The sequence below is a fragment of the Microtus oregoni genome, unplaced genomic scaffold (assembly GCF_018167655.1).
Source record: "Microtus oregoni isolate MIOR12 unplaced genomic scaffold, Mior012 000007F_ref0000211, whole genome shotgun sequence".
Taxonomy (NCBI): Eukaryota; Metazoa; Chordata; class Mammalia; order Rodentia; family Cricetidae; genus Microtus; species Microtus oregoni.
The window spans coordinates 10,781,385-10,799,349 of NW_024543066.1; the positions used below are offsets into that span (position 1 = coordinate 10,781,385).

The window sequence follows — 17,965 nt, forward strand, 5'->3', positions numbered from 1 at the left end:
CAGCAGTGATTAACAAGAGAGCAGTGCCTCAAAAGTGAAGCCTTTGTTTTCCTGGGGCAGCTGATGCTCTTCAGCTAGAGCTGAGACAGTTGCAGTAATTAAGAGCCCAGCATCGTGGAGGTGAAGTCTTTGGAGATCATCCAGAGGGGGCTAAGGCTGCATCTCCTGCTGGCAGCCATACTTGGTAAACGTGTAAGCATCACCCGTGTATTAAGTCTTGGCAAGCATGAGAGCTTCTGGATTGACAGAGTCAGGGAGAGCAGGGGAGGCTTGGTATTCACAGAGGCCAGGAGAGGCCAGTGGTGAAGGTACAGCCTCAGCTGTAGTAGGGATCTAGGAGCTTGAAGTGGTTATGGGGAAAATTTGAGGCTTGGCTGCATCGGACAGGGTCAGAAAACCCAGGCCATTGTTAAGTGCGTCCGGTGGAGATGCCAGGATCACCGAAGACAGAAGCAGCTGTGGAGGAGAATCAGCTTAAGCCTATGAAATACAGGCTGTGTGCCGTAAATGACAGAACTGGAGAAGTGGAGTCTCCAGACGGGGCTCAGTCAACCCCTGTGCTACCCTGGCTGACCTAAGAGTGCCATGTGAGGCACCCCACACACAGCCCTCTGCATAGAGGGCACATAGACACAGGCCTCCTTAAAGTCTGCCATGTAGTGCCATCTTGCATGGATGGATTTGATTGCTGCCGTCTACACACAATTTCCCGGGATTTGGGGTATCCAACCACTTTAGGGCCTTCCAGATTGGCTCTGTGGTTTCAAAGTGTGGAGAAAGCCGTTTGGTGGAGCAGGGCGTCTGGGGTCTGCTCAGCCTTCCCAGCCCCCCAGCCCCCCAGCCCCCACCATGTCCACCTGCCGATGCTGGCCTGGAGGGGGTGAGCAGAGCAGAAGGCTTTGTCCCTCCCTGCCCAGGAACCCAGCTGGAGAAGGAAACAATAGCAAAGAGATAAGAAACATGTGTCATAGAGTCACCATGGGCAGCCAGTGGTTTACAGGATCCTGAGCAGAGCCTGCCGAAGATAGCAGAGGCCGCAATGGCTGTGATAAGCTTTATCCTAGTTCCTGTCACCCACACGCGGAGAGTTTGAGTTCCCCAAAGACTATCAGGGCTGTGCATGTGGTCAGTGGAGGGCTCTGAACAGCCAGACTCCATCCCAGAACAGTCCCATCCACCTTTACCATCTCCACCACCCCGCATCCCTTGGTTGCCCCCCTCCCCCCCCCCCCCCACACTCCCCTTCATCCCACTTGCCGGCTTTCCAAGGCGGGAGCTTTTATGAACTCCTGGTGACTTCTCGTTTCTTTTTGTGCAGAAATGGAAGTTCTACTCGCGCAGGCGCCGGGAAGCCCCGAAGACGTCTCCAGGATGTAACTGCCCACCAGGTAAGGACCCCTGTGAAGGGGTGAGGTCAGACCAGCGTCTCTTGGTCAGGGATTACATCCCAGAAGTTCTTGGATTTCTGTGCAGCTCGGCTGCCGCCTCTTATTCAGTTGCTTTCCTGTGGAGGCATCTGCTTGTCTTTCCGTCCACCCCTTCCTTCCATCCCTCTTTTCCTCTCTCCCTCCATCCATTCATGGACCCATTCACCATTCAACCATCTCTCTCTGTATTCAAAGCCATGTGCCAAGTACCTGCTCAGTGCAGGCATCATAGTCGGAGCAGGGTTTAAGTACACTGTCGCCAGTTAACCACCACAGACATGTGAGTGTGTGTGAGAGGACCCCTCCTCTGGCTTCTGGCCATGTTCATTAAGCTAGGGACAGAGGGGGGATCGATGCTGTTTGCTTGACTCACTGGGCTGGGCTATAAGCCTTTGAAGGCACAGAAAGAAAATGGGGAAATGCTTAAATAATTGCTTGAAGCTTTGCTTGTTCAGGGTCTCCTAGTGCACACCGAAGCCTCCTAGGTAACTGTGGTGGGCAAATGGCCCTGAAAAGGCTCCCTCTGGGCTCCTGGGAGGATCCTCCCGTAGCTTCAAAAGTTTACAACCTTCTAGAAACCCTCCACAGGTTCCCTGAGCCAGGGAAGAGAGACTGACAGATATTAGATATATTGATTGCTTTTTCATTCCCTTGCCAAATACCTGGCAAGAAGTACCTTGGGGAGAAAGCGCTTGTTTCAGCTCACAGTTGGAGAAGGTGCAGTCCATTGTGATGGGGAAGGCAGGACCACAGAATCAGCCCCTGCCTGTGGTTCTGATTGTTCACATCTCAGCAGGTCAGGGAAGGGAGCAGGAGAGAGGTTGATTTCCTAGCTTGCTTTTTCCTTTTTATCCATTCTGGAATCCTAGCCTGTGGGGTGATGCCCAGAGTAGGCATTGACTAAGCCTCTCTGGAAATACCCTCACAGATGTACCCTGAGATGTGTTTCCATGGTGATTCTAAACCCATTCGATGCAACAGCAATGATTAGCCAGCACACTAAGCGTCCAAGTGCAATGGAGGTTCCTGGTGGCCAGGTGTGACTGGGCTGATGTGCTATCCCTGAAGATGTGATTCTGTGATAAGTGTCATGGTCCCACAAGCTGCTTGTCTGAATTAATTCAAAGGGTGTCCAGAGCCCCAGGAAGCCAGCTCCTCTTTCTGAGCTTAGGAGATTGGGCCCCAGAGTTGAAGAAAGCTTTCTGCTGGATCCATGAGATGCCAGGATCAGTGAGCTGAGATGTAGTTGATGATGTGGTAATGGGGTTTGGACAGGTTTCTGGGCTACCCAAGCTCTGTGTGACTGTGTCTGCTGTCTTCAACAAGAGTGGCACTATGGAAGACAGTTTTGAATTCTCTCTCTGATACTTACCAACTGTGTCGTAGCCTCCAGAGATTCCTTTCTATGCCTCAGTTGCTTCGTTTGAAACAAGGGTAAAAAGGCCACTTGGAAAGGATGTGTGAGAGATGAATAGGCTTATTACTGGCTTGTTAGCACATTGCCTGATATTAAGCAATATTATTATTATTATCTGTTAATATCCTCTGTTGTCTCTTGTCTGTCAACGATGCACCAAAATTCTTTTCTTAACTACCATGCCCTGGCATTGGGAGCAGTGTTGGTTGCATGTTCAAGGCCATAGTAGGCACCTGCACCTGCTGACTAAGGAAAGCAAAGGCATTTCACCCCACAGAGAAAGAATTCCCTTAACACAGAAACTCACCTGCTCTATCTAACAGCTGTGTTTGCCACTGCCCCCAAGTGAGCACTGACTGTGTACAGGCACCAAGGGCCTCATATTGGTGGGTAACCTTCCTCAAGATGCTGAAACATGTCTGAGAATGGAGCTCAGTTGGCGGAGTGCTTGCCTAGCTTGCAGGAAGCCCTGGGTTCCATTCCCAGCACGCACACGCACACACACACACACACACACACACACACACAGTGTGGTAGTTTATTCCTATAACTCTAGCACTCAGGAGGTGGAGGCAGGAGGATCAGAAGTTCAAGGCCATCCTCTGCTTCATACTGAGTCAGAGACTAGCCTGAGACCCTGAGGTGAGACCGCCTTTTGAAAAACAAGACCAAAACTTGTGGTGAAAAGAGGTGAGGGGGAACCTGAGCGTCCCAGATGCTTGCAGGTCCTCAAATGGATCAGGAAAGCCCTCCCCTGCACTTTTTTTTCAGGTCATCGTCTTGGGGTCACTGTTTACAAATCTCTCTGCGGCTCCTGATGCCATTATAAAACACACAAACACAAAGTATTACACACCCTTGTCCTGCTAGCACTTAATATTGTCTCTGTATACAGTAGGTACTCAATCAATATCAATAAGTGACTAGAGTCTGCCTCATAGTCTCCACCCACCATCAATCCACTCCACCCGTGTTGCCCTGCACTATACCTTAGTCTCGCCAGCCCTGGAATTCCCTCTGTTGGACACAGCAAATGAATACTTTCTTTCTGCCCATAGTGGCTGATGGATCAGATCCTACAGCTCCAAACCTACGCCTGCCCCCTTTGGCTTCTGTGGTCAAAAGAGGCCAGAGCTGGAGTCCTGTGGCGGGTGTGCTCTTCCCTGTGGCAGCCATGGGTCTCTCAGCAGCGTTCAGAAGGCTCAGGACTCATAATCATGGGCAGAAAACCTGGCTCCTTCCTTTCCTACAGTGACCTCGCCAGCATCCTCCCAAGATCCTCCCTGCCCCAAAATAGCTCTCTTCCAGCATCCTGCTGCATACACTGATTGCCAGGGGAGTGATGGGCTCACAGGCTCAGGGCAGGATGCCAGAGGTCAAGCCTCAGGGAGGAGGGCCACAGCAGCCAGAAGTTGAGGAATGGGTGTGGGCCACTTTCATAACACACAGGGCAGGGGGAGGGTCCTGAGAACAGATATATGTACCGTGGGACTTCCTAGACCACTTGAGGCCAATACAAAGATCGGGGAAATTCTCCCGTTCTCTGTCCCTGTTCTTACTAAGAGTAGGACAATATAGGCTCCAGCTGGCAAGGAAACAGCTCCTTCAGGCCCGTCGTGCTGGGGCTGGGTGGGGCTGGCAGCCGGCAGGCTGCTGGGGAACCCATACCTTCTGCCTAGGCCTGGTCTCTTACGGGATGGGGAGTCTGGGACCTCGAATATCAAGCTAGAGGGGTTGGGCGGCGAGAGTGGGAACATGGGGTGATGTAGTCCACCAGCCTGTCAGCCCTAGTACAGGTACAAGACTAGAAGATTGATGGAGGGGAGAGGAAAAGTTGCTTTGGCCAGGCCAGCAGACGATGGGACAGCCACCATGTGGTTTAGACATTCTGTGAGGAGCACTATGAAGTGCTGGAGAGCCCCAAGAAGCCTGGAACACAAGGCAGATGTCACCTAGGAGGTGGCCCTGGAGGTTGGCCATACAGAGCAATGAAGCAACTAAGAGGGTACACTCAATAAGAGTACAGGCTCACCAGGTGGCGGCGCACGCCTTTAATCCCAGTACTCGGGAGGCAGAGACAGGCAGATCTCTGTGAGTTCAAGGCCAGCCTGGTCTACAGAGCAAGTTCCAGGACAGGCTCCAAAGCTACAGAGAAACCCTTCATTTCTCAGGGAAAAAAAGAAAAAATAAAGTACAGCCTCATCTGTCACTATGACCAATATCTAAGTAAAGAGACGTCAGAGGGTAGATGTCTCTTACTGAGTGTGACCCAGGAGCCTGGTGCAGGACAGGGAGGTGGCTGTGTTGTCTGTGTCTTGTAGATTTCCTGAGGCCCTGGCAGCTGCTTAGACTTTCACCAGCATGAGAGGAGAATGAATGAGCTCGGAGTAGTCGAGCGCAGGTCATCAGAACTGGAGGAAGAGCCATGTGTCAATCCTGCCCACCTACCTCTGGCCAGACCTGAGTTACAGGATTGCCTGCAGAAAGTCAGACACGTGCTGAATGATTCATTTACAGATTGTGATCTCAGCCCTGGGGAGGTGGAAGCAGGAGGATCGGGAGGTCAAGGCAGGCCTCGGCTACATAGCAAGTTCAAGGCCAGCCCAGTCCAAAAGGCCAGTAAGTCTTTATTTCCATGGAACGTGGGAGAAACAACATCAAAGATTCAACAATCAGATGGTGGTCCTTCTAGAGAATGCCCAAAACGAAAGCTTTGAGGAATGAGTGCATCTGGGGTTGACCAGTAGTTTAAACAGTTGGGGCCCAGAGTGGTGACAGGAAACAGATGAGCAGGGATCAGGGTAGGAAGAGATGTCAAAACTGCAGCGAGCTAGGCGCTGCTCAGGTACTGTTTATGCTGAGGGTGATTGACAATGTGTTACTTACTCTCCTCCTCCTTGGCCAGAAGCAGCTTACTGGGGAGATGTTTATTTTGGCTCACAGTTCAGAATGATACAGTCCATCCTGGTGGAGGAAAACATGGCAGAAAGAAGTCCGGTGGCAGCTGGAGTCTGAGTAGCCACTTGTCCCCATGGCGTTGGACAGAAAACAGGGCTTGGGGCAGAAGTATAAAAGTGGCTATAATATCAAAGACCCACTCTGTACTGAATCACTTCCTTTTGATAGGCCCACTTCCTAAAGGTCCCACCATACCACCAAACATTTTTGCTTGCTGAGGGCCAAGTGTTCAAACACTAGGGACATGTCACATCCAAACCAAAGCAACTGGGAATGACTACCTGGAGACCAGTACCTGAGTCATCTTGCATCCAGATTAGCAAAACGTGTGGTAATCGTTTAATAATGTCTGCTGTGGGTGCAGAAATGGTGAGCAGCTGCATCTTGCACCCAGGCTGTGCTTCCTCACAGAGCATAAATGTAGCATCAGGAATGGTTTGGGGAGGAAGGATGTGGTCCAGTCCAATGTGTATTTCAGAACAATAAGTAGTTGTGCTGCGGATGATGCCTCCAAGGCAGGAGCAGCCCCTTCCAGCACCAAAGCTTGTGATCCTAGGAACAGGACTCTGTTTTCTTACGACCCTTGATTACTTTCCATAGGCGGTGACAGCTGCTGCCACACACCCTAAACCTCTTCTTTGGCCAGCCCTGCCCTGTTTTTCCTGGCTCCAGATTTTTGACCCCAACAGCCAACATGGGTAGAGCCAGTGGCCAGACTTTTGGTCTCAACTAGACTCCTGTCACCACCTCTGAGTGGCAGCAGAGCAAACCCACAGACAGGGCCCTCTCTTTGTGGTTCTTATTTCAGTTTTAGCTACACCAAGAAACAGGAGGCTCAAGACCAGGGGCTCCCTTGGCACCGTGGCCGAAGAGAATTGCAGAGTGGACGGTTATTGCAGCGGGGGTTATTCAAACGAGAGAGATACTGTCTTCTGGGCGTTCCAAAACTCTGTTGAACCTGCGAATAATCGCCAGGTTCCTTCTGAGTCGTCTGTGGCTAGTCCTTGAAGCGGCTCCCCATGGTCAGCTAGTTAGGCACACTGCATAACATGCTTGCTGATGTCATCGATGTCCAGACTCACCCCGATTCTGCTAGGTGTGAAGGTGGCTCCTCCACCAATGGTGTCAGCTTCGTCACTCCCCTCTCCTGAACACCCTTACAGCCAGGTTCAGCCCCACAGCGGCAGCAGCAGCTTTGCCCACTGCACTCTCCTCCTCTGCTCCAACACCATCTGTGGCTCCCCTGGACTCACAGCGCGATGCCATGCCCACTTTCTCTCTCTAGCCTGATCCCTGCCCATCTCCTGCTGCTCCCTGGACAGGACCTGCTGGTCCGTGTATCACCCTCACCCCTGCTTCTGTTCTCACTTTCTCCCTGCTGAACTGACTCTTCAACCCTCTCCCACCCTGCCGTATCACCCCTGCAGGACCTTCCACCCATCGCCTCCCACTTTTGCCATGTCCCTTAGTTCTGCTATGTGACCATGTTGAGAGCACTCCTGATACATGCCCAGCATATAATCCAGGTGACACCTCCTAGTTATGTGTTTCAAATATGAAGTGCAAGCAGACCCAGAGGCTCACGCCTGCTGTGGTTTCTCCTAGGCTACAGTCATTAGCACATGAGCTGTCTGCTGTGGGTACTGTAAGTACTTGAGAGCAATATCAGCATGGGGATGGTAAAGTGGGAGCCCCTTGGTGGCTTTCCAGCAAGGGAGAATGCTCCGCCTACAATCATGCTGGTGGCCTCCTCAGTCCCTTATAGATGTGTCTCACAGGCCATCCTTCTACAGGGATGGACGCACAACTGCAGCCAGCATCTTCCCCCGCACTGTGCCCTCTCAAAATTCTGAAAGCTACCCAGTACCTAAGCAGAGTTTTAAAATTGTGTGTGTGTGTGTGTGTGTGTGCGCGCGCGTGCGTGCGTGCATGAATGCACATGCCGTGACGATACGTGAAAGTCAGAGGACGATTTGCAGAAGTCAGTTCTCTCCCTCCACCACATGGGTCCTGAAGATCCAGGCACAGGTCAGCGGACATGATCAGTGCCTTCAATGAATCTGCTGAGCCGTCTCACTGCAAGCTCTAGGCAGGGTTCCATGATGACATCTTTCCCCTCATACCCCATCAGTCACAAGTACCACTGAAGGTGGGCATGGTGATCCATGACTGTAACCCTGTAACCCTGGCACAGGGAGGTGGGAGCAGGAGGATTGCTGCATGTTGACGACCAGCTAATAGTGAGCTCTAGGCTAGCCTGAGCTACAAAGTGAGACACTATCTCAAAGGGAAAAGAACCATTGGTCCCATGGTTGATCTCGCCCTATCCACAAGCATTGCTTTGCCCTGACTATCCCCATGTGTCACCTCGTGGACTACAGGAACCTACTTACCTGGCCACTTTGAACCGTTCACACAGAAGCCAGGCGGTGTTTGTTAGGTTGATGTACTAACCTAGTGCTTCAGCATCCCCCCTGGCCCTTAGGATGGAGACAAAACCCTCAGCACCCTCACCCTCCTTCATGTGTTCCCAGCAGGCTCCTGGGGACATTTGTTTTGCTGGTGACCTGTCCACTCTGGGAGTGGAAAGTCTGTGTAGCCCTGGCCACCTGGATCAGGGATCCTGGGGCTTAGAGAAGAACAGCCCAGAAAACAGGTGCAGAGTCCAGATGTTTCCTTGTCAATTTTAGCCCTTTGGGCCCTGAGATCTCACTAGAAGGAAGAAAAATTATTAGTGTGGACAGGGCTTCGTGGTGCAGAAGCCGCTCCGTGCTGCTCGTGGGAAGGAAGGTCAGGTGACCAGCGTGGGAGAGCTCCAGCCGCCCACAGCTGTTGAGTGGCCAGGTGCTGCCTAGCTGCAAGAGTGCCGTGTCTGCTCCTGGAAATGAGTCTTTTCTCTTGCCCTTGGCCTGTGTTTTAGGACCCCTGGGGGAATCCTTTGAGGCATATTTCTTTCCCATTTCCTCCTGAAAGCATTTCCAGACCCCCAAACGATGCTGATAATGTGTTTTTCCTAGAGCAGCTCTGATAATGTCCACCAGGGTGGTCACGGAGATTTGTAAGGAAATAAAAATAAGGAAATAGAAAATTCTAGGTGTGTGTGTGGGAGCCCAAAAAGCTTGTTCCAGACCCTGAGGGACTCAGGTAGCTTTCTGTCTCTGGATCTTGGTATCTTTACATATATATGAAGGGTGGGTGATGGTGAACCCCAGCTTGGCAGCACTTGGCGAAGGGAAAGCTTGCCTGGCAGAGTGGCTCCCCTCCTAGACAAAGCCTGGAGAAGTGTGCATGCGTGTGGCAGCTGCTGCCCACCGAGGCACCACAGAAAAAGTGTGCATGTGTATGAGGTGAGAGGATGGATGGGCAGTGTGAGCCTGCTGCAAGGTAAAGGAGGGCGCGGGGAGGCTACAATCTGACAAGAGAGTGGTCAGGGATGCCATGGAGTATTACAGTGTAACAATGGCATCAGTGAAATAGCATGCACCGGTAACATAAGTCAGCTAGCACCAGAGCTGATGGAGTCCAAGACAGGATCTTAGACAGTGGAGGAAAAGCAATGACAAGGGGTCTATAATATTAGTTATTTATATAGAGTTAGAAACAGCACACTGCTCATAGGCATATGTCGTAAATGTGTAAAAACTTACGTGTCAAAACTTGCATGGTAGTCCAGTCTTGTGACTTAAGATGCCTGTAATCCTAGGACATGGAAGGCAGAGGCAGGAGGATTACAAATTCGAAGCCTTTCTGGGCCACAGAGTGAATTTAAAGCCAGCCTATACAACTTGGGGAGACCCAGTCTCAAAAATAAAATAATAGAATAAATGCGTGGCATGATAAGCCTCAGACTCGGTGGGGAGTGGGGACATGGTGGAGACCTCGGGGTGCTCGGGTGGTTGGGTTCCTATTTCGCTGGGTACTGAATATACCAGAGCTGTCCCCCAAGTTTGCAGTGACTTGACTGAAATACAACCCACGTGAGTATTCCCTCCATCTAAATTGTGCGATGCAACAGTTTTTTGTATCATTGCCGAGTTTTAGGACATTGTTATCACCTCAGAAAGAAACCTGGAACCCTTTTTTCTTCCGTACCTCACCCCTCTCCCAGCCCTAGATCAGCCCAGCCTCCTTTTTTTTTCTTACCACTGTGGATTTGATATACCATTTTCCAGGTTTATCCATGTTGTAGCAGATGTCAGTACTTTGTTGACATGAATTAAGTCTCTTTGGCTAGCTGGATTATTTCCAGATGAAACAGTGGGATTGTTTAATACTCCCGATTAGTGGATATTATTGATAAATACTCCTTTGGCATCCTCCAACAGCTATGATGTGTCGGTTTGGGGACTTGAATTCCACTTCCAACTCTGGGTTGGTGACAATAATGCGGGGACAAACCCTGCCTGGATTCAGCAGGCCCCCCAGATGGGCTCCCTTCTGCCCCTGCTATCTTCTTCTGCTCAGGATCGCCACCACGGAGATATTTCCCATCAGCCCTCCAGATATGGCTGACAGCTCTAATGATGGCATTAGCTGATGCAGAGACCATGGAGGAGGGCTGCTTCCTGACTTGCTTCCTCTGATATACTTTTTTATAGAACCCAGGCCCACCAACCCAGGGATGGTACCACCACCATGGGCTGGGCCCTCCTCCATTGATCACTAATTGAGAAAATGCCAGCTGGATCTCATGCAGGAAACCTTCCTCTTAGGCTCTGCAGTGTGAGGGTAGAAAGGATAGCCACAGCAGCTCGACTTCCCTCCTGCTACCCGCTCACCCCAAACTATCCAGACAATACAGGAGCGCATAGCTGGACTCCCAGACTTAGACATGCACTCCTGGGGTGCTAAGATGCCTGTGGGTAACACTAGCAAATTACTTAGGCCTGCCTGTGGGTAGAGAATGGATACAGGATGTTGTGGGGTACCAGACACTCAGAGACAATAGGGTTAGGAATGTAGAATTCCAAGGCAGAGGTATGGGCGGATTGAGAGGACAGCCCTGAGCCAATGACCTTAGGAAATAGAAGACCTTCTAGGAACCACTAGCTTGCTGGCTCTCAGCTTCACTGCTCAGTTGGGGAGACAGACAGGATCCATCTTGGGAGCTGGCTGGAGACATCCTGTTCCGGGAGAGAAGTAAGGTCCAAGGCAGAGGTTTCTGACAGCCCAGGACCCACGGACTCACCACGGATTCCCTTATTCATTCACCTAATTGGTCCCCAGACAGTTTCATTAGCAGGGGCCCTGGACCACATCTGTCCTCAGGAGCTACAGTGCTCAAGACAGGCTGCAGAGGTGAGCAGCTCCCTGCCCTGACTCAGTGGTGACCAGCTTGCTGGTCATAGCCAGCTCTGCCCTGAAGGGTCCCCAGAGAAGGTTCCCACAGTGACACTAAAGGTCCAGGGTCCCTACAGGTCCAGGGGCCTATGCTCAGAGAGTTACAAGGGACCACGAAGCAGGCCACATCTAGCACATGGGCATAGCCCTCAACTCTGCCCAGGAACTGCCCCCGTCACCCCCACTCCTAGTCACAACCCTCACCAACCTCTCATCTCAAGTGTTCAGCCATCAGGGCTTCCTCATGGCCTCTGCTGGTGGCCAGAGTGATTGCATGTGCACCTTGCCAGCTCATTACAGCCTCCCATCATCGTTCTGAGGCCATGACTCACGCTAGAATCTTGTCCCTGCGAGGACCCACTTGAAACCCCAATGGAGAGGGAGGAAATGCAGTGGTCTAGTCTGGCACAGACACAGCACGCCCCAACAGGTGACCTGGGTTTAAGCGGATGCCAGCTCCCCACATAGTTATGTGTGCTATCACAAAGTGGCCTGGCTCTCTGTGACAGAGCAGCAAGGGGGGCAGGGCAGGGCAGGGCTTGGATGTTCTGGAGGTAGCACGTGTAAACAGACTGGCTGTGTGCACTCCAGAGTTGCGCCCTGGTGTGGAAGAGGGCCTCCTAGCCGCACATCCTGGTGGTGCTCCAGGGAACTGTGTCCTTTCTGGTTAATTGAGGCTCCACTGTTCGGTACCCAGCACACCTCCTTGCTTATTTCTTATTGTATTTCCCACCCCATTTTTTTGTTTCTCCTTCACCAAACTGGAATAAAAGAGAAATGACTTTGGGAGGCTCACTAAGTGCTACAGTGGTGGTTCTCAACCTTCCTAATGCTGTGGCCCATTGTTGTGGCGACCCCCAACCATAAAATTATTTTCACTGCTCCTTCATAACTGTAATCTTGCTACTGTTATGAATCATAATATAAACATTGTGTTTGCTGTGTTTTCTGATGGTCTTAGGCAACCCTTGAGAGTCATTTGACATCTCCCCAAAAGGGTTGCAACCCACAGGCTGCGAACCACTGCTCTAGAAGATTCCATCTCCCAGCCTTGCCCAGCTTAGCACCTGCTAGTTCCTCCCCAGCTTGGTGGGGGAAGGATTGGGGGCTCCCCAAACTGTACTTTAGGAGAGAGGAGGCCAGAGCCTTTGATCACGGGACAATGCTTCCTTCATTCTGGCTCCAAATAGCCCCTCTGGCCAGTGTGGAGGAAGAAACACCCTTCACTGCCTTACAGGGGCCCACAGAACACAGGCCTCTCCCCAGGTGTAGAATTCAAACTGGGAACAACACCAGATGGGCATCGGCAGTCACCTCAGGCGGGACAGGACTGTGACAAGGCCTTTCTTTAGAAGACCTCTTACAGGAAACCCTACGTTTGTGAGGAACAAGAAAGAGCAGAGTCCCTGTGGTTAGGACAGGGCTAGTGAGCGCCTCCTACAGGTGTCACTGAACAACTTCAGGGTTCACGGATACCATCTGCCCTTGTGTTTTACAGGAAACTATGGTGAAGTGGGGGAAAGGACTCTATTCCGCCCCGTGGCCAGATAGGGATAGAAGTGTGTGTTAATCCAGCCAGGATTTCCACCGTGCCTTGTCCCATAAATGGCCACAGAGACGCTGTCAGAGTCTCATGGAGGCAGGAACTGGATTGACTCGAAGACCAGATAAAGAGATGTTGATGGCCAGCCAGCACCACAGGCCACTGATGGTTCCTAAGGCCAAGCCAGGCTAATGCTTCCAGATTCCTCTGTCCCTTAGACACCTATTCTTCCTGTCAGGTGACATCTTGGGTAAAGCAGACTGAAGTTGTTACCACATCCCTGAAGCCAGGTCATCAGTAGTTACCACCTACCCGGCAACTGTTTATAGGGGTGAAGTCATAGCCAGCCATCTCTCCTGCTACATTACGATGTCAGCCCTCCATCCCATTTGCTGGGCTCCAGGGAGTACAGCAGGCTCCCTAGATAGACACCATTTGGTCTTGACTCTGGCCCTTTCCTCCCTCCAATCCCTCCCCTGTGGGTGGGTCTGAGATGCTGGGAGCATGCTTCTATAGAAGAACTCAGAGAGCGAATGAAGGAATAGCCATCTGGGGAAGGACCCAGATAGGTGTGTGTGTAAGTGTGTACATGTGCACATGCGAGACCATGCATGTGTGCTAAAGAGAAACTCAGGTATCATTCTTCCGTGGGCACTGTGCACATTTTTTTTTGAGACAGGGTCTCTCACTGATGTCTGAGACTCACTGGTTATACTGAGCTGTCCTGCCCAGCTTTGTACGTAGGTTCTATGGTGATTAAACTCGGGACACCTTGCTTATGTGGGAAGTACATCAGCAACTGAGCCCCAAGAACGGATTTTCTCCTAAAGCAGTTCAAGCTGGGTCAGGTTTCTAGTGTTTGTCTCCATAGTCTTCCAGCAGGACTGGGGGCTACTCACGGCATCTGCTGCCTTCCTGCATTCCTGGGATTGGATGAGTCACTGTCTTGGTCTTGGAACTCGAGTCAGTGAGCCGAGGCCCTGGGAGTTAGTCTCTCCTGAACCCTCCACCCACAGTGGCCTGGGCAGGGAGGTACCTGCCCCTTTCCCAGCCATCTAAGAGGCCCCTTCTTATGTCACAGAGTCCTCTAGAACTAGCTTGCTGCCTTCCACATCACACTCTGTCCGAGCTAGGCAGGCCTGGTTGGATCTGGTAGGAACTAAGCCCAGGTAAAGGCTAAGAGTCTTTACCAAAGTAGTCCTACTGTGAACAGGTGAGTTAGTCTCTTGGGCCTCAACTTTCTCAACGGTAAAGTGGGGGCAAGAACAGTCAGTCTGGCACACGGGAGGTACTAGTAAATGGCACTGAGCTCTTCTGAACCCCAGCTCAAGCTTCTACACCCACACTCTCACTGCCTCCCCTCCTGTGCCTCTGACACACTTTGACTCTGGGGACTGGCCTTCCAGAACATTCTGTGTGAATAGGCGAGCCTCTTAGCTGGCAGTCAGTTGTAGTGAGGGTGGCTGGCTGTATGCACAGAACCTGCCAATCCCCGAACAGGGTGTGCCTGCGGTAAAGGCTTCAAGTCCACACTGTGAGACAGGGCTTAGCCTGGCTCTCATCAGTGCTGTGTGACCTCCCGTTGCCAATGCCCAGCTCCCATGTTTGTGTGAAGTGGGCTCTGTCAGCCCCAGCCAGTAGCTTTGAGAGGCCAGTGAGTTCACAAGGGTTAAGCACCTCTGAAAGATCTGAAATGGATTGCAGCAGATGGGCCAGCTGTTATTTACCGGGTGATGGACAAGGCCTGCCCCGTGTCTTCTAGAAACCCCTCCCCACTGGGCCTCAGAGCAGTGGCCACCGGAAATGCCTCACCAATTATATCCTGTAGTCTCTGCGCGGCAGCTGTGGTGTTTTGAGAGCCCTGGCCACAGCAGCGTTCCCCAGAGCAGGTGACTGCTCACTCACGGGCTCAACAAATACCTGTCGACACCTGCCATGAGGGGGCTCCGGGCTCCAGGGTCCCAAGGACCAACCTGATGAGCTCATCTTTCCCTATGGAACTGCCACATCTAGCTGGAGAGACAGACAAAATGAGCGCAAAACCAAAGAAGGGGCCGTGGGGGGTGGGGAGAGGACGGTGACACAGAGTCCCGTTGGCAGACTGCTTGCCTTCCTGACATGGGGTCCTGGGTTTGGTTCCCAGCACTGCAGAAACCGAGCGAGAGGGTGCATGCTTAGAATCCCAGCAGTGGGGACGCAGAGGCAAAAGGATCAGAAATTCAAGATCCTTTCTAAGTGGGGGAAATGGTAGGGGGGTAGGGATGGGGATGACTTGGAGGAAAGAGAAAAATATCACTGACTATTTGGAGATTCCATTTAAGGTGTCCACCTCTTCCCCCAGCTTTGTTAGACTATGATTGGCTAATTAACGTTGCATGTATTTAAGTTTGCAACTGGATCAAGGGGAAACATTCCAGCAGGGCCACTTGCAGGGCAGTGCTAGCCATGCTGGACCGTGTTCAAAGACATCCACAGGAAGGGGGCATTTGGACTGAGGAGTGAGCCAGCTACCCCAAGAGTTAACAGTCGATTCTCAGGTTGTGAGAAGTGCTTGGGCAGAGCATGACATGGCATAGGCCGCTGTAAAGGTATCAATCAAATGTGTCAGGTAACCGAATTTATCTGGACCTCTGGTCAGCAGAAACAGCTCAGGCAAAAATCGATCTGACCCTTTGGTAAGCAGAAACAGCTTGGGCAAAGACCCCGGGGCAGGAATTAGCTTGAGTCTGAAGAAGAAAAGGAAGGTCCGAGTGATCTATTAAAATGAATGGTGCGGGGGGGGGGGGGGGGGGTGAGGAATTCTGGGGAGTTCACAGAGGTGGTGGGGCCAGCTCAGCCATGGCCAATGGGGGCTCTGGTCTGTAGAGTGTGAAAATGTCTCCCTCAGTGAACCTGGAAGGCCCTGTAAGGTTTCACAGTGGTCAGGGGAGATGGGAACAGCCACGGGCTCTGGTTCTGTTTCTTGTTCCTTTGGCATGAGCAGAGTGGAGAGAAAAGTCTCCTGTGGGTGTCCAGGTGGGAAATGAAGGAGATGGAGGAAACATGGTGAACACCTTGGGTTGGTTTCAGGTGGCAATTGGCAGGCCTTGTAGACAGCTAGCTGGGGAATGAGACACAGGGAAATAGACAGATCAGAGCCTGCAGACTTGCACCCTTGGGTGGACAGACTTTAAATGAGGATGGGGGCACTCGGGGTGGAGCAAGAGGGAGCGTGGCTGAGGAGCGATCTCACCTGCCGGAGCAGGTTTTCAGGCGGGAATGAAACTGGACATGGTTGGATGAAGAAGATGGACAATCAGTCAAGCAGCATGGGAGTGACCAGGGTCTGGCAGACTGTATCCCCTCGCTGTGGAATCCTTTGCTAGAGGAAGAAGTCAGAGCCTGAACACTCTGGTTCACTTCCAGGTCATCAGCACATACTGGCTTAGGTGCCGAAGATCAGGCCAGGGAGAGAGCACTGGCTGCCTGTGTGCAGTCCCAGGAGGGTTGTTATCTGGAGGACTGGAGGGGGCTGCTGGAGCCGGCTGGCCTGAGATCCCCTTCCCACCCTGGCAGACAGCGCAGGCTGCCCTTCCTCCACCCAACCCCCAGATACTAGGATGAGGCCCCCTTTGAAATCTGAGTGAGGTGAGGTGAGGACACATTGAGGAAGCTTTGCTTCTCACGGTGTCTCTGGACCTCAAGAGACTCCAGCGGTGGTCGTGTCTGTGAGCCTCATGGAATATCTACAGGACCTGGGTAAGGGGACAAAAAGAAGGGCCCTAAAGGGCCCCTGAGAGGAAAGCTGGGATTTCTGCGACCTTTCAGTTGACGTCAAGCAGGAAAATCAGTCTCATGGGGCCTCTGTTGGCAGTGAGGAGGGAACCTTCCTATCCTAGCCCAGCCTGGGCTCCCAGACCCTAGGCGCCAGAGCTGGAAGGGGCCCAGACTGCCACGGGAAGCATTCCCCTCCATGCTCCATCCTCTGTTGTCCCTCTGCTGAAACCCCACAGTGGCATCAGGACTTTTTAACCCAGGCATGGCAGCCCTGTGTGACCCTACCTCGCTAATCTAGCTACCAGTCCAACCATCACAGAACTAAGATAGCTGGCCTCCACCCCTGAGGCCTTTGCACCCACTCCTCTCTTCTCCAGGTACAACTGTTAGCCGTGAACTCTGTTCACCCTTCAGGCTGGGCCACAGATGAAATACTCTAGGTGGCGGTGGCCCCTGCCTCCCAGCCCAGGGGCACTTCCCCAGCTTTAGGTCGCTCACTGTTAAAAACCGTCCAGAGCATCTCTGAGCACAGCTGTGCCAAAGTGGCACGCTTGTATCATGCTTCCTGCTGGACAGTGACAGGCAGTGCCCAGTCTTCTCTTGTACTTGGCCTGGTGTAGGCTCTCTCCAAGTTCAAGGTGACCAGGCCCAGAAAATGTCTTAATTTTCATCCCATCTCAATGGCATCTTTAATTCCTTCGTATGAGCATTCAATAACATGTATCACCAAGCACACTAGGCTTGGGACCTCTAGGACAGCAGTTCTCAATCTATGGTTCATGACCCTTTTGTGGGGGGGGGGTGTCGAATGATCCTTTCACAGGGGTCACCTAAGACCCTTAGAAAACACATATATTTACATTGTGAAATTATATAAAAAGTTAGGAAGTAGCAATAAAAACAATTTTATGGTTGAAGATCACCACAACATGTATTAGAGGGTCGCAGCAGTAGGGACAGAATCTTTCCCCTCTCAACACTTAGCAAGGGGGGATTTGCCATCGATGGCAACAGTGACCGTAAAAGTCACAGTGGTGACTAAAGAATGGAAGGGAAAACCACAACAACAGAGAGAGAGAGACCCCTGCACAGAGCTCTGAGATGGAAATAGGAGCTGCCGAGACAAAGAGAGGAGGGAACAGAACCTTCAAAGACCCTGAGACTGATAAGAGAGTAAGGTGGATGAGAAAGAGAACCATGGCTGGAGTAGGCAACTTAGGAAGAGAGACATTGGTTGACATCAGAAGGTGAGCAACAGCTGGGATATGTGAAACTCTATCCTAAGAACAATGGGGAGCCACTGAGGGATGCTGAGCAGGGCCATTGCCTGGCTGCATTGGTATGAAAGTTGGAACTAATTACTACTCAGTGCAGGGACCAGACCCCAAGCCATCCCAGTACTGATGCTTAGCCCCTGTAGGATACTGATGCTCTGTTACACCGGATCCCTGCCCAGCGAGGACCTCTCCAAGCCTGGATACTGCTCTGCCCATGCTCGTGGGGCATTCTGACCTGACATTCTCT

General features: G+C 51.8%; 1 protein-coding gene across 7 annotated transcripts in view; it reads left to right on the forward strand.

Moving 5' to 3' along the window:
* Col13a1 (collagen type XIII alpha 1 chain) overlaps window positions 1-17,965 on the forward strand; it is a 137,117-nt gene that overhangs the window by 15,916 nt on the left and 103,236 nt on the right. For all 7 annotated transcript variants that reach the window (XM_041655791.1, XM_041655795.1, XM_041655797.1 and 4 more), the window contains exon 2: window positions 1,319-1,388. In XM_041655791.1, coding sequence (XP_041511725.1) covers window positions 1,319-1,388 — 70 coding nt within the window. The remainder of the gene's footprint in view (window positions 1-1,318; window positions 1,389-17,965) is intronic.